Source organism: Macaca thibetana, chromosome 4, assembly GCF_024542745.1.
Source record: "Macaca thibetana thibetana isolate TM-01 chromosome 4, ASM2454274v1, whole genome shotgun sequence".
Classification (NCBI taxonomy): domain Eukaryota; kingdom Metazoa; phylum Chordata; class Mammalia; order Primates; family Cercopithecidae; genus Macaca; species Macaca thibetana.
In genome coordinates, this window is record NC_065581.1 from 148,473,001 (window position 1) to 148,489,341 (window position 16,341).

Here is a 16,341-nt window from a genome sequence, read left to right on the forward strand (position 1 = left end):
ACATGTTTAATAATCCTTTTGTTTTTTACTAAATATGATGGATGAGGAAACTAAAGCTAGGAAGTACCAAAAATACAACTGCAGTCTAGGTCTTCTGACTCCACCTTCCTTGCTTTTCACTGTCTTTAGTGGTTTATAATCACAACATTTATAGTTAAGACTCTCAATTAGGATGGAGGTAGAGTAAATAAATACATATACACATAAGACCATTAGAGTCTTTATGTGTATATGTATATACGTAAAGGACTTGGACTCCAGTATTCGTCAAAGGAATGTTGTTAGGTCAGTTATGATATTCCAGGTTTAAAGAAACCAGCAATTGTGTGTAAAAGAATTTTTTCCCTTTCTTCTCTTTGATTAGTTTGGGGAAACTTAAAATTTAACATGGTTTCATTTAGTGAAAAATTTCCATTGTGCTTTCTCAAATGCCCTTGAACAAGGCATTGAAAACTACATTGCTTCCTTTAATAATGATGTTTTACTTATTAGAAACAAATTTCTCAATAACGTGTATTCAGAGACAAACTTGTGTGTCCTGAGGCAGAATCATGTTACAAAATATGTATTTTTTAAATTTGTAAGAGAAAAGAAGGTAAAAGAAATAAGACAATTCTTCTGATCATACAAGTGGATATCTAGAACAAGTTTTTTCTACTTTTGTCATTTTTTTTTTTTTACTTTAAACACCCAAAAATACCATCTCTGAGGTCTGGTATGACAAGTTAACATTTGGGAGGATCATGCAATGGTGGGAGGGTATTTTAAATTGCTCACTTTTAAACTACTTTTTACCTTATAAATACAAAGCCAAAAATCTAATAAAGAGGTAAAACTGGAGATTAGGACCTTTTCTCAAGTGCAAACACTCTTAAAATATATATATATCTATATATAAAATATATATATATAGTTATGTCTGATGACTTTAAGACACCTATATGAAAGCATTCCCTTTGTAATATAAAACTTTAATGATGGTGGTAAAAGCCATAAATTATCTTTTTTAGATCATCATTCTTCACTATATTCCAAGGTCAGTACAAAGTTTTCTAATATATTCCAAGGCTTTTGGCCTGGTGCACTGCAGAAAAACAGTTTTAATTTTTAAAATTAGACTACAATAATAATACCACCACATAGAATTTTAGAAATAAGAGATTGAGAAAGAGACATAGAGAACAGTCATAGAGACAGATGACATAAAGTGGAGCGGAGGGGCGGTTATATGAAGAACCTCATAAGGACAAAGAAATGCAAATAGCAAGAGTTATTCACCACCTGAAGATATGGGGAAAAATAGAGAAAGTATTTTAAATTAGGAATAAGTCTCAAACATGTTGATGATAAGATTTGAGAAGAAATCATCTAAGCAGAGTCTCCTAAAATGTTTTATTTAAACATGAGGAACCTGGAGTCATTCTTTTTGCCCCCAGAACCTGTTAATCTAGAAACAAACAGAAACAGATTGGAAAGGAAGAACAGGGGGATGACTTGCTCCTTTGATCATGACATGAGTGAGCCATATCAAGTCAGTGCAAGAGTCAGTAAGACAAATAATACAAAGAGTTATCCTTTTATAAAGAAATCTCTGTAGACTTAAATTTTAAAGATCAGCAACATTTAGGGTCCCTAGTCAATGATACATTCTTAAGGATTACTTTGTAGCCTAGCAAAATTCACTAATATTTAAAGAGTACATTCTAAATGATTTTAGATTCAAATAATTTTAAAGGGGTTAAGTTTTCCCAGTGTTTGAGGATAGTACTTACTTTGACCCTATATGTGGTGATATTTGTGAGCCATACTCAGGGACAGCACAGTCATGCTTGTTTTACTTCAGCAGATTTTTGATGTTTCTCAGATGTGTGTGGAGGATACCACTTCCTTGCTGTGACCAGTGATTTTGGTTTTCTTTTTGGTTTTCCTTTACTTCTGATGATATATAAGCTAGTAAGTGATGTGCGAGAGATGAAAGAATGTCTAATAGTTAAACTTCTATTCGTATACTTATTTAGCAAATGTTTGGTGTCTCAATGTTTCAGGCAATGTGTTGGGTGGTAAAGATATTATGGAGAACAGGACAGAATTCCTTCCCTAAAGGAATTATCTGTCCAGTGATGTGTACAATCAAACAATTAAGGAGCTGATTACAATGTAGGATGGTGCATTATAGTGTTTCATATTAACACAAGATGGCGGAGAAGTACTTAAGTGAGACAGCTAATCCAGTATTACCAATTCAGAGAATATTCTCCAAAAAACATGACCTCTGTGTGAATGCAAGGAAGAGTAGCAGTTAGCCAGAACAGAAATATTCCAGCAAAGTCCCAGAAAAGAGAGAAAAGAAAGCACAGCATCTTCAGGAAGCAGGAAATCATGCTATATGACTGGAGTCTTCCAAGAGAGCTATAATGAGTTAGTGAAGGACTAACTGAATGAGTTAGTGAAAGATATTATTAGAGCCTTGTCCATCAGGGCATCTCAAACTTTGATGTGCAGTTGACTTTCTTGGGAATCTTATTATCTGTTAATTCAGTAGTTCCACAGTGGGATTGAAAAGTCTACATTTTTAACAATGTCCCAGATGATGCTGATACTGCTAGTATAGGGACACCCCCTTAAATGGAAAGGCTGCAAATTATGTTCAAAGGTTTGAACTTGACAGAGGATAGGGCAGCTAATTAAAGACATTCTCAGGCAGGAGAGTGATATGATACTTTTTCCATCCAAGGTGAATTGATTAGAGGGACACAAGACTGAAGGGAGAAAGACCAATTTGGTAAATCAGACATAAGATAAGAATGCCTACAGGTAAGACAATAAGGATGAAAAGATGTATACATGGATATTGAAGAGGGAGGATGAAGAGCATTTGAAGGTCGATTGGATGTAAATGATGACAGAGAGCACGAAAAGTGCTGCAGATGATTCCAATATGGGACAACTGGTGTCATTTGTAAAGCTGGAAACGTAGAGAAAAGTGGAGGTCTGGTGGGAGTAAGAAATATTAAGCATTCCATTTTGGAGATGTTGAATTTGATGAATTTATGAAACATGTATTAGTAAGTGTAGCAAGGTAGTTGCATATTAGTCCAGAAGTCAAGAGAGACATGAGAGTAATTTTGGCATGGTAAGATAATAATAACTAATAATTTTTAAAACATATGGTTCTAGATACTGATATACACCACCTCTAATCTTTATAAAATATGGTAGGCCGACAGGACTCATCCTCTTTACATTGCATCTTGAAGAAGTGGTAAGAAGAAGTGTTTCTAGTGACCAAGACTTGTCAGAGTTTAGAGATGGAAGAAACCTTAACAGTAAAGATCTATCCCATGGTGATTCACATAGTTAGCAATGAAACTGCTGCCCCAGCCTTAGATCAGTGTATTTTCTCCTACACAATGGAAAACTTCACAAAAGAAGGCATAGTCTGGGCATCAGGACACAGATGCAAGGCTGTTTCCTCTGCTCTTCTCTAACTTAGCCATGAAGATACCTCTTTCCACAGTAACCTTACTTAGGGAGGTAGAGCAGACATCAGCACAGTTAGAACAATGGAAAGCAATATCAACCATATCACCTTAATTGGTGTGATTCCTGGCCATGTGTGCTTAAAAACTGGGCATTATCATACACAGGTGAATAAGATGATAATTGAAATGCAAATCCCATTCTCTAAATTTGTAGTGTCAACTAATGGTGAATTTCAGAGTCTCCATGAAAAATGTTTGTAAATGCTGTGAAAAAGCATTTAACAGCTTAATAACAGCTTAAGAATTACCTTACTTCATAGCAAATGTTTTATTATATTTAATGAGTAATGAAAATACTGTTGTATTTGCTTCCACCCTGTTTCCTGTAAGAAGAAGCATAAAATTGTGGAAGTTTATTTACATTATACAATTTTATGATTATTTACAGAACAAATATGTGTCAGAACTTTAGCCTATAAAGCCTAATTAAGCACAGGAAAAACAGAGGTAGAAATTATAGTTCAAACACTTGTGTGGAAGAGGATATGCTCCCTAAAGAACTGAGTCACTGGGGTTTACATGTATATATTGCTTAAGGAAAGAACAGAAGAAACAAACCAGTCAACAGATAGAAGTGAGAACATTGGAGGTAGGCTCTTGCATATTCTTTCATTTTTGTTCTCTCCTTTTTTTTTTCTTCCAGGCAATTGCTAGAATAAAATTTTGTTAGTGAATTCCACCATGTTAGATCTGATATCCTGCTTCTTTAAAGTAACACTAATTAATTGATATCCATTAAAAGAGCTAAGAAATCTGTGGAGACATAAAATAAATACACACATGTAGAGATTCTGCTAAAGAAACATTTCTCATTGACGTTATTATCATAGCTAATCTATTTACTTGAAAATGTAACTTATTTTTTATATTCTATTGACAAAAAATTGAAACACTCATAAAAAGTTAACTAAAAAGAAAGAGAATAGAATTGTCTTCAAATAGAATAATTTCTGCCTTATTCTATAGATTTTATACCCAACAAAAGCCACATAAAACCATAGATTTAGGTAATAAATGGGCCATTATGAAAGCATTCGGAGAGGATATTTATTTGGCTTACTTATATATTAAGTTAATTTTGAAGCCAGAACAGCAGCCTGTTTCCCTACCTTCTAGTCTATTGTTCTTCCACTACAGCACAACCTCAATATGGCTACCCCATTTGTAAGCAAAATATTTTTTGTCCTAACTCTGTAGTATGCAAGTTCTCACTGTACAAACTGGGTAGCAAGACAGGCAACTTATCCTTATATTTCTTTCCTCTCAAGTTAAAAAATAAATCATTTTGTGAATTAACTTAGAAATATAATTTAAAGATCACTTTACTACATACTCAATCATTGAAACAAACTTAAGAACCATTGGAGATAATAAGATAGAAAGTAATTGTACCTGTCAAGATTTCATTGATGAGAGATGGAACCACAGTTAGATCCCAGGTGTCTATACCAGGGGACCTATTCTAAAATTCTGTAGGATAAATGCAGATACTTAGAAACAACCATTCATAGAAATTAACTTGCTTTTCCAAATTTATATGGCAAAAGTTAGGCAGAAATGAGGCTAGAACCCAAGTGAAATTCATTCTCAATTTGTTGCCAGATAGTTAAGAATTCTCGAACCAGTGATCTATAATCATTTTTTCTCTCATTTTTAAGTGATATACTTTATAAGGCAGTGTTATCATTAGAATAACGAACACACTTGCAACATTTATTTTAAGAGCTTATTTCTGTTTTTACTTTTTATAGTTACTTGGTGTGCTAAAAAATGTGACATTCACTGATGGAGGGAATTCATTTCATTTTGATGCTCATGGGGATTTAAATACTGGATATGATGTTGTGCTCTGGAAGGAGATCAATGGACACATGACTGTCACCAAGATGGCAGAATATGACCTACAGAATGATGTCTTCATCATCCCAGATCAGGAAACAAAAAATGAGTTCAGGAATCTTAAGGTAATCTTGTTGTAGGCTGCTTTGTAGCACTCAAAGCAATTGGTACCTCAACTGCAAAAGTCCTTGCCCCACCAAGACCTCCAGTGACCTTCTTGCCTGTTTACTGTCCCCACCTTTCCTCCTCAAATTCCATGGTCAACTATTTAACTCCCCTTTGTACACCCTCAATTCCCCTGCCCCTCTCTTCATCATACTCATCTGGCCAAGCACAATCCCTGTTAATCAAGTTTCTGCCTAATCAATGTAGCTCCTATTTAGCTGAAGTTGGCAAGAAAGGAAAGGAAAGGGAAGGGAAGGGAAGGGAAGGGAAGGGAAGGGAAGGGAAGGAAGGAAGGAAGGAAGGAAGGAAGGAAGGAAGGAAGGAAGGAAGGAAGGAAGGAAGGGAGGGAGGGAGGGAGGGAGGGAGGGAAGGAGGGAGGAAGAGAGGGAGAAGGAAAGAAAGAAAAAGAAAGAAGAAAGAAAGAAAGAAAGAGAGAGAGAGAAAGAAAAAGAAAAAGAGAAAGAAAGAAAGAAAGAAAGAAAGAAAGAAAGAAAGAAAGAAAGAAAGAAAGAAAGAAAGAAAGAAAGAAGAAAAGAGAAGAGGAAAGGAAAGGAAAGGAAAAGAAAAAAAGAAAAGAGAGAACAGAAAAGAGAAGAATAGAAGAGAGCTAGGGAGGGAGGGAGGTCGCTGACTAGTCTCATTTTAAATTCATGATCTCTAGCTTCCAGTGGGCTCTTAACGCTGCAGGGCAATCAGATTATTGCCCTAGTTCATGCACTCACTCACCTTCCTAGATGGCTATTTTATGCCTTCTCTTCTATCCTCTGAGATCAGTACATCTTTCCCGTTCTCACTTCAGTTAACTCTATTTTCTGTTCTAACAAAACTGAAACATCAGAAGAGAATTCCAGTGGCCCCTGCCACCACATCAGGGGTACAGAAGGCCAGTACCCCTGCCTTCCATCTGGCACTATAGATGGACTGTCTGTGCTTCTATCCAAGGTCAGCTCCTCCACTTCACCTTTGGGTTCCAACCTCTTTCACTTATTCAAAGACATTACGTTAATTTTATACTCTCTCTCCTTTATTCTCAATCATTCCTTCTTCTACATTATCCACTTAATGAAATAAATAGGTCATTATTTCTCTCATCTCAACAAACAAAGAACCTCTGTTGTTCCCTCAAGTTTTTCTTTGTATACTCTATTTCTCTTCAGTAAAACTCCCTGAAACAGTTGAATGTATTTAATGGCCCCAATTTCTCTCCTCCCATACTCTTTTGAATCCTCTTCAATCTATCGAAATTGTTTCTGTCTAGCTCACCAAAGTTAATAAAGCCGAATATTATCATATATTCACTTACCAGCTAATTATTCTCCCCCCAATGACATCTTTTCCTTGTTTGCTTCCATCACACTACATTCCCTTGATTTTCTTCCCGTGTATCTGGCCACTAATTCTCTGTCTCCTTTGCTAGTTCCTCATCATTCACACTACCTCTAATCATTCAGGTGCCCAGGACTCAGAACTGCTCCTCTTTTTGTCTACCCCTTTCCTTAGTGATCTCATCCAGGTTTGGGGCTTTAAATGATATTATACGGGAGACTGATGACTACTAGATTTTTATCTTCTGACTTCTAACCCAAATAAATAATCAACTGCCTAATTGACATCTCTACCTGGATGTGTAGCAGTCAAAACAGAGCTGATATTCTCTCCCAACCTACTCGCCTCTCAATAAACAGCAACCCCCTTCCCCTAGTTGCTCATGAGAAAACCTGCTGGGATTCTTGTCACCTCTCTTTCAGTGACACTCCATAACCAATGAGTTTTACTTTCAAAATGTGTCCAGAACCTGACCACTTTTTACTACCTACTCCAGTGCTGTTGCAATCACTTCTCACCCAGATTATTGCAGAAAGTTTTCTGCCTCCTCTCTTAACCCTTCGGTCTATTTCCTTTTTTTTTTTTTTTTTTTTTCCCGAGATGGACTCTTGCTCTGTCTTCCAGGCTGGTATGCAATGGCGCAATCTCAGCTCATTGCAACTTCTGCCTCCCAGGTTCAAGCAATTCTCTGGCCTCAGCCTCCTGAGTACCTGGGATTACAGGTGTGCACCACCATGCCCGGCTAATTTTTGTATTTTTAACAGAGATGGGGTTTAACCATGTTGGCCAGGCTAGTCTTGAACTCCTGACCTCGTGATCTGCCTGCCTTGGCCTCCCAAAGTGCTGGAATTACAGGCGTAAGCCACTGCGCCGGCCCCCTTCAGTCTGTTTTCAAAACAGAGATACAAGTGGTCCTGTAAAACATAGTGCTCTGCTCAGAATCCTTTGATGGCATCCTATTTCTCTGAGGGTAAAAGCCAGTGTCTTTAAAACTTCTACACAATCTACCTCCAGTACCACCCTGACCTTATCTCCCACCCTCCCCTTACTGTACAATCTTCCTGCAATCCCCACAGGCTTTTTGGTCTTCTATGCGTGTCTTCCCTTCTCATAGCCCAAGCACTTTGCCCTTGCTATTTCCTTTGCCTATAATAATTTTCTCTGATGTTCATGCGGTTAGTTTTCTTATTTCTTTCTGTCTTTTCTAAAATGTCACCACCTCAGTGAGGCCTTCTCTGGACACCTTATTTAAAAATTGCAACATCAACCTAGTAGTTCTTATTCACTGTCCTATCCTTATTTTTCTCCTTAGCACTTATAACTTTCTGTCATTCTGTACATTTTGCTTATTTTAACTCTGTCACTCTTGTCAACTAGAACTTAAGTTCTATGAGCTAAATATTTATGTCTCATTCCCCACTGTGGCTTCAACAATTAGAACAGTGCCTAACATAGATAGGCACTCAACCAATATTTGGTGAATGAAAGAATGAACATAGTAATGCTGTAAACCATTTTCCTTAATCAGATTTCCCCTGGCTGTAAAAGTTTTAGTAAAGCAAGACACTTTTTCCTTGAAAGACATAAATGTAGCCATTCTTCTGTGTTCTCAAACTTTCGCTGTCATCATCTTCATTTTTCTTACCATTATCCTCACAACTACATTACGAACCCAGCACTCTGCTAAACACCGTAACTCACACTGAAACTTTTAAAACATGCTCTGATTCATTTTCTTTTTGAATACAGAGATGGCTATTATTTTTGCAAGAAACACTGCTAATTGCTATCAATATTTATCTCCAGACTCTGTAGGGAATTCACTTAATGAAGAGAAGGTGATAGAATGACAGGTAATTATGTGAGGCTCTTAGTGACTAAATGGAAGGGGCTGACCACTATGAACAGAGAGACAAGTCTTCCCTTCTGATGGAGACACCTATAATTATTTCAAGGATACACTAAAAACCAACAGTATCTGAAATCATTTAGGTCAGATTTCTGGATTTGTCAATTTGCAGGCTAGTTGGGGTATTGACATTTCTGGTAAGTCACAAGAACTCATAGTACAAAACATCAGATAATCCTAAATCAATTGAAGCCTAAAGTAATCAGTACAAGATTTTAGACTGTCTTTGCTCTTGATGCGGAGGGAGAGAAGGGACCCTAACAAGGTCCGGCTTTATCTCGTAGTTAAATCCTTTTGTGTCCTCTGAGCACCCTCCAGGAGAGTGGATACTTTAAAAGTTTACCCTGGGGAATTCTCAAGGCATATATACTACCTGGTGAAAACCCAGGTCAGCAATAAGTGGAGAGAAGAAGAAAACCAGTGCTTGCAGACCCAGGGCCTACTGAATCTTTTCTTTTCTATCTCAGACAGATCAATTGTATCTTCCAGAGAAAGACTGGTTAGCTTAGTACTTCAATTGTGTTCCAAAGTAGGAAATAATGGATAACAGAATCTTGAGAAAGACTCATTTAACCATTCTGCCCTGCTCCGACGGTAAAAGTGACAAGACAAAGCAAATTTCTCTCACAAGATATGCCATGAAAAAGGGACTATGAATAGAGAATAATAACATAGCTGAAATGCAAAGAATTACTAGCTAGGGTTCCATAAAAGTAGAACACTGCATGTAATTCAAATTGTGACATGCAAATTATAACTTGAATTCTCAAGATTATTTAAATATTATATATTTAGGGCTGTCTTTTAAATCTAATGTTCTAATATTAGAGTATTAAGTTTTAAATTTTATTTTAAACTCATTTTTTTTTTTTTAGTTTTTAGAGTTAGATAGGACATGATCCTTGCCAGCATGATAAGAACTTTCTTTTAAAGAATACAAAAATCTAGCCATGTGCTATTTTCTTATCTAGTGGAACCCCTCATTCAACATGGGATTGAAACTTCCCAACCATCATTATTTTCTTTAGTTCTAGCATTACACATTTCTCCCTCTACTAGGGACTTTCTGAAAGGGCTAATTTCCATAATTTGCTTACAGAAGTTTTTAATGCGACAAAAACTGTGTTCTTCTTAAAGCAGCTTCTCCATCTTAAAAGCTTGTTTACATTTCCCAAGATGGAAAAAGAGTCTATAATCCTATGAAAACAGACCAAAATAGTATTTAGTAAATATATCTTAAATTAAGCCGAGGATAATTGATTAGGATAATTCTTTTTACAAATTTACTTGTGATTTTTTTTTTCACCTTTAATATAGCAAATTCAATCTAAATGCTCCAAGGAATGCAGTCCTGGGCAAATGAAGAAAACTACAAGAAGTCAACACATCTGTTGCTATGAATGTGAGAACTGTCCTGAAAATCACTACAGTAATCAGACAGGTAATTACAGTCACTCCACATGGATAGTGATACATGTGAATCATTCCTCTTAGGTTTTTTTTTTTATTTGCATGAATTTGATTTTGGTTTGTTTTTTCATTTGAAAAAATTTAAAAAGCTTCCCATGCTCCTGTGAAATTAAATTCCAGTGAAGTTTCATTTTATCTTGGAATTTGCTCTATTGTGTCAACAGGTGCACAGCCAATAAACAATAGAGATGTAAAAGTTACTTTACTTCCAAGGGAAAATGTCATCCCTTCACTCATATTTTCTAAAGTATGTAACTCTTAAAGTGATGCAACTTCTCCGTCAATTTTGTCCATGTATCCCTATACAGATGTGCTTGGCTTGTAACTGAGGTACGAAAAAATACAAATAAGTAAACGCTGAATTAACTAAACATAATAGAAACCCAGAGGCACCTGAAGTTGAGAAACAGGTGTGCACATCCTGACGATCTCATTATGTCTACCAAGAACAAAAGTTAAACCTGAAAGCAACTTCTTCTGTGAGACAAGGGACCAACTATTGACAGGGATGAGATGCTGGTAACTGACTGTTTGCCAACCCTATCTTTAAAAATTTCACAAGATGAAAGCAAAATACACAAATTAAAGTACGAGAGTGAGGTCAGCAGCCTTAGGAGCCTAAAAAGAAACTATGAGCACTTTCCCTGGAGTTCAGCCTAATTTAAAAGCATCAGATTTCCTTGTTTATTAGAGCATTCCCATTCATCTTGTAGAAAAGCTGAGAACTCCAGAACTGGAATAGTCCCCAGATACCTATTCTTTTTGCTTATTGGCTTCAAGGAGAAAAGTACACCAATGAAAATATTCCAAGTTTCATGTTCTGTTATTGTGTCACAAAAAAAAATGTCATTTATTCCAACCTGAGAGTATCAGAACTTTATATGTATCTGCATTTTATTATCTCACATTTAAAATTTTCCCATTCCTTGGTATGTTTAATAATGTTTATATTAGTGGAAGTGAGCATTTAAATGATGAATAAATAAAAATGCTATACCACCGCCTAAAAAATTAGATAATTAGGGAGGGAGTTTTTCAGGCAACATGGTAACTAGCAACTATCTTCCAAGTGACAGAAATAAAAACACCAAGGAGTATGTAACATTTATTTTCCATAAAGATGTACGGGACTCTTTAAAGGCTGTATCTGGGTTTTCTTTTGGTAACCAGGGTAAGTCGCTTCCAAGAACAAATGTAGAAATGTAGAAGACTGAAGACAACTTGGAGGATAAGCTAGGAGTTAGGAAAGCCTAGACGGATACCATCTGCTGTTCCTTTCTATCTCTAACACACAGCTCTCATACCTAGATGAGGCCAGTAAATGTCCACTGGACGAATGAAATGATAGACACTAGCAACTGTGGTTACGGGGCAAACAGAAAAGAACAGGTATTTTCAGGGAAATAGAGTTCAGAAAGAGGAGGAGGCTGGAAGGGTCATGAAGTTTATAAACAGAAATACAACCTTACTTTGAGGTTAATAAAGAAGAGAACACAAAATTTTAAAGAGTTGTACAGACACTGTGGGGTGTAATCTGATGAATGCCCTGACAGAGGCCCTTTGGTTGCAGCTGGGACTCACCAACTTTGGGTGGCTGGAATGGGGAGCAAATGTAATATCACTTCTAGAGATACAACTCTAACATCAACTGTTTGTGCTGCCCTGCAGCCAGAATCAGCATAAATACTTTTCAAAGTTATCACTTCCAGTGCGAGAGGCTCCGATTTACCCACTACTTGGAAAAAAAAATAAACTTTAATTCTTCAATTGCCATTGACTGCAATTTTGCATTATCTCACTTTTAGAAAGAGACTTCAAGCTTTTAGAGTAACCTAGCCATAGTGCCTCTTCTTTTAAAAGAATTGCACCCTTATTCATGAGAGCAGCTCCCATACATTGAGGGTCTTCTATGTGTAATGGTCTGTGTGAAGCATTTTACATTTATTATCTCATTGAGTACGGCATCCCAATAAGGCAGAGTCTTTTCATTTTATTATTTTTTGAGATATGGGAGATTCCGAAACAGGCTCAGAAAGTTCCGTTAGTTTGTTCAAGTTTACAGGAATTACAAGTGGAAGAGATAAGAAAAGCTATGTCTGATTCCAAAGCCTTATTCTTAAGAGTGCTGGAGCCATCATCTATAATAGCAAATGCATAAGAAGCTAGCATGTATTCTGAGTATATTCATCTCCTAAACATTTACAATCCAGCTGGCTTTTTTTCTCTCTCTCTCTTTTTTCTCTTTCTTTTCCTTTCTCCTAACTTTTACCTTTTCTCTCTCACTTTCTCTAAGTTTGAGCATGCTTTATTTTAATAAGTAACCAACGTGACAATCATCTGTATCTGTTCTCTAGTCAGAACTATTACAGAAGGCGAATCTCATTTGTAGTATTGTGGACTATCACCTAGTTTAAATGTTGACAATGTAACTGTCTCCTCTGTCTTCTGTCTTTTAGATATGCCTCACTGCCTTTTATGCAACAATGAAACTCACTGGGCCCCTGTTAGGAGCACTGTGTGCTTTGAAAAGGAAGTGGAATATCTCAACTGGAATGACTCCTTGGCCATCCTGCTCTTGATCCTCTCCCTACTGGGAATCATATTTGTTCTGGTTGTTGGCATAATATTTACAAGAAACCTGAACACACCTGTTGTGAAATCATCCGGGGGATTAAGAATTTGCTATGTGATCCTTCTCTGTCATTTCCTCAATTTTGCCAGCACAAGCTTTTTCATTGGAGAACCACAAGACTTCACATGTAAAACCAGGCAGACACTGTTTGGAGTGAGCTTTACTCTCTGCATCTCCTGCATTTTGACGAAGTCCCTGAAAATTTTGCTAGCCTTCAGCTTTGATCCCAAATTACAGAAATTTCTGAAGTGCTTGTATAAACCAATCCTTATTATCTTCACTTGCACAAGTATCCAGGTTGTCATTTGCACACTCTGGCTAATCTTTGCAGCACCTACTGTAGAGGTGAATGTCTCCTTGCCCAGAGTCATCATACTGGAGTGTGAGAAGGGATCCATACTTGCATTTGGCACCATGCTGGGCTACATTGCCATCCTGGCCTTCATTTGCTTCATATTTGCTTTCAAAGGCAGGAAATTACCTGAGAATTACAATGAAGCCAAATTCATAACATTTGGCATGCTCATTTACTTCATAGCTTGGATCACATTCATCCCTATCTATGCTACCACATTTGGCAAATATGTACCAGCTGTGGAGATTATTGTCATACTAATATCTAACTATGGAATCCTGTGTTGCACGTTCTTCCCCAAATGCTATGTTATTATTTGTAAGCAAGATATTAACACCAAGTCTGCCTTTCTCAAGATGATCTACAGTTATTCTTCCCATAGCGTGAGCAGCATTGCCATGAGTCATGCTTCACTGGACTCCATGAACAGCAATGTCACAATGACCAATCTCAGCTCTAGTGGCAAGTCTGCAACCTGGCAGAAAAGCAAAGATCTTCAGGCACAAGCATTTGCACACACATGCAGAGAAAATGCCACAAGTGTATCTAAAACTTTGCCTCGAAAAAGAATTTCAAGTATATGAATAAGCCTTAGGAGATGCCACATTCCAGAATAAAATGTTTCCAGGGTCTTTGCATCTAAGATATGCATTTACTTTCCCAGCAAATATGTCATATATATTTCCTTGCCACCATCTTTACCAAGTTTTAGTTGAACAGTCACTCTGTTCAATCGCCTATTGAATTGAGCCTTCAACCTGAAACTCCCTTCATTTCCTACCTCTTTCATTGGTCTCCATCTTTACCTGCTTCCTCTTAGGCACATCGTTAAAGACTTCTCTTCTATTCAAAGTTGTCCCATAATGTGTCGTCCTTACTCCATTCCCAACCACTTCTTTTCAAATCTCTTTGGATTCTCCTCTGTTGAACATTTTTACTTTTCTTCCACTGTTCAGTGTAGTTGAACAAGATTTGAGCAATTACTATGAACCAGGTGATATGCTAAATAACAAGGTACAAAAGCAGCAAGGTGTCATTGCTGATCTCAAGGAGCTCAAAATCCAAGGTGAATCAGGCACATGTCAACATCTTCAATCAGTGTGAGGAAGTCTATGATTATAATGTATATAGAGTGTTACAGCGGTATAGAGAAATGGCACTCAACCACACTGGGAGAGGATGGGAGGGCTTAAAAGAAGACTTAAATAAACAGTATGATGGTTAGGTGAAACCCTGAAAGATGAGTAGGAGTTAGCTAATTAGAGAAAGCACAGAAAGGTATTCTAGATAAAGAAGGAAAGTGGGAGCAACAACAGAAAGTGTGACAAGAAGGTGCATTCAGGGAACTACCATCGTTTGGGTATTACTGGAGAGGAGCACTCTTTGGTATGTAGAAGTTAGGTCATGAGAGAATTCCACCCATTGGAGTTTCTTGCTAAGGAGCATGAGTCTTCGTCCTGTGGGCAGTGGGTAGCCATTAAAGTGTCTGGCACAGAAGGGACAAGTAGCTCAAACTCCCCAGAATGATCACTCTGATACAAGGTGGAGGATGGAGTCTAGTTAAGAGAGGATTAGGATCTGTACCAGGGAATAGAAAGGGGGATATGTATGTGAATTCAAGCTATATTATAGAAGGTGGTAATTTATTTGAAGTGGTTGGTGAAGAATGAGTTATAGGCTTCTAGTCTGGTTAATTGAAAGGTGGTATGTAATATAGGAAGAAGAAGTAACTTAGAGTAGAAGATGGAATGTTGAATTTGAGATGCCTGGAAGAATTTTTAGATGTATCAAATATTCACATAAACAAAAGACCATGAGCTCAGGGGATGGTGGTCAGGGCTGGTGATAAGGATTTGGATGCCATGTTCACATTGCTCCCATCTGTATAAACCACAAATATACAAAATAACACTGTGCCCAATCTTTACTTTTTCTTTAGCTGTCACCCTCTTTCTTCCTCCATCTCACAATAGACTGTTAAGAGGAAGATTGTCATTATTGACTTGTGACCTATTAGTTCTCAGTTCATTTAAAATCTGGCTTCTAGTTCACCTCTGATGAAATAGTTCATGGAAAGTTTACCTGTTACTCTTTATTTCTCAAACTTGATGATTATTTTTAAGTGTTTATCTCCCTTGAATCTTAATTATATTTCTGATCTAACTCTTCCTCATTGAAATTCCCCTTCTTGGTTCCCTCTGTAATTTATAAAGCCTTCTATGAGTCAAACTCTTAAGTCTGATGCAAAGGCTCTTCTGGTTCTACTCTGATACCCGGGCCATTGCATTTTAGTCTCCTTGGCAGATTTGTCTTCCTCCACTTGACTATTAAATGTATTTCCCAGAGTTTCATCCTCAACCTACATCTGTTTTCCTATAACACACTCTCTTGCTACAAAATTACCCAGCTCTCTGTCTTAACTTTGACCCAAATGACTCCCCAAACCATATCTCTGGCCCAGGTCACTCTCCAACCAACCTGGTTGCTTGTCCCCCCTCATACTTCAAAGTCAATATTCATAAAATTGAACTCATATTTTCCTTCTCCTTACTCCTCCTCCTCCTGTTTTTCATTTCTCAGTATGTAATAGTACCACCTTTGGGTTAGTGGGCCCCTGGGATGCATCCTTGACTCTACTGCCTGCTTCACAGTCCTATACCTTTAATTCATCACCTGTATTTATTTTCTAACACCTACGTTTTTCAAAACCTTACCATAATCTGTATCCCTGTCATCACTTCTTTAATCCAGGTCTTCATCACCTCTTTTATAGATTGTTGCAATAGCCTTCTCGTTTGACTCTGACCTCAAATGTTTTACTCTAAATATAGAGGAGGTATTGCTAAACCTTCTATTCACTTCCACTAGATCTCTTCTATAGTAAAAGCCTCTTCATGTTACTAAATTATTTAAAAATCTATAATAAGTCAAAAGTCCTTATCTTGATACCGAGGCTCTTCAAGTCCAGCACCAACTTCTACTCCTTCCTGCTTAGTGAAGCATGCTTCAGAATTGGCAAACTGCTGGTGATTGTTGGTGATTGTTCATCCTCATACCATGCTGTTTCAGGTCTTGGAGCCTGGGCCCTTCCCTCTGCCTTGAT

General features: G+C 37.2%; 1 protein-coding gene across 2 annotated transcripts in view; it reads left to right on the forward strand.

Annotated features, from left to right (window-relative positions):
• The window catches only part of GPRC6A (G protein-coupled receptor class C group 6 member A), a 33,868-nt gene extending 18,955 nt beyond the window's left edge, over window positions 1–14,913 (forward strand). The window contains exons 4-6 of one of the 2 annotated variants that reach the window (XM_050786609.1): window positions 5,294–5,506; window positions 10,099–10,222; window positions 12,708–14,913. In XM_050786609.1, coding sequence (XP_050642566.1) covers window positions 5,294–5,506; window positions 10,099–10,222; window positions 12,708–13,822 — 1,452 coding nt within the window. In that variant the 3' untranslated portion in view covers window positions 13,823–14,913. The remainder of the gene's footprint in view (window positions 1–5,293; window positions 5,507–10,098; window positions 10,223–12,707) is intronic. The other variant, XM_050786610.1, reaches the window with a different exon arrangement.
• Window positions 14,914–16,341: the final 1,428 nt, after the last annotated feature.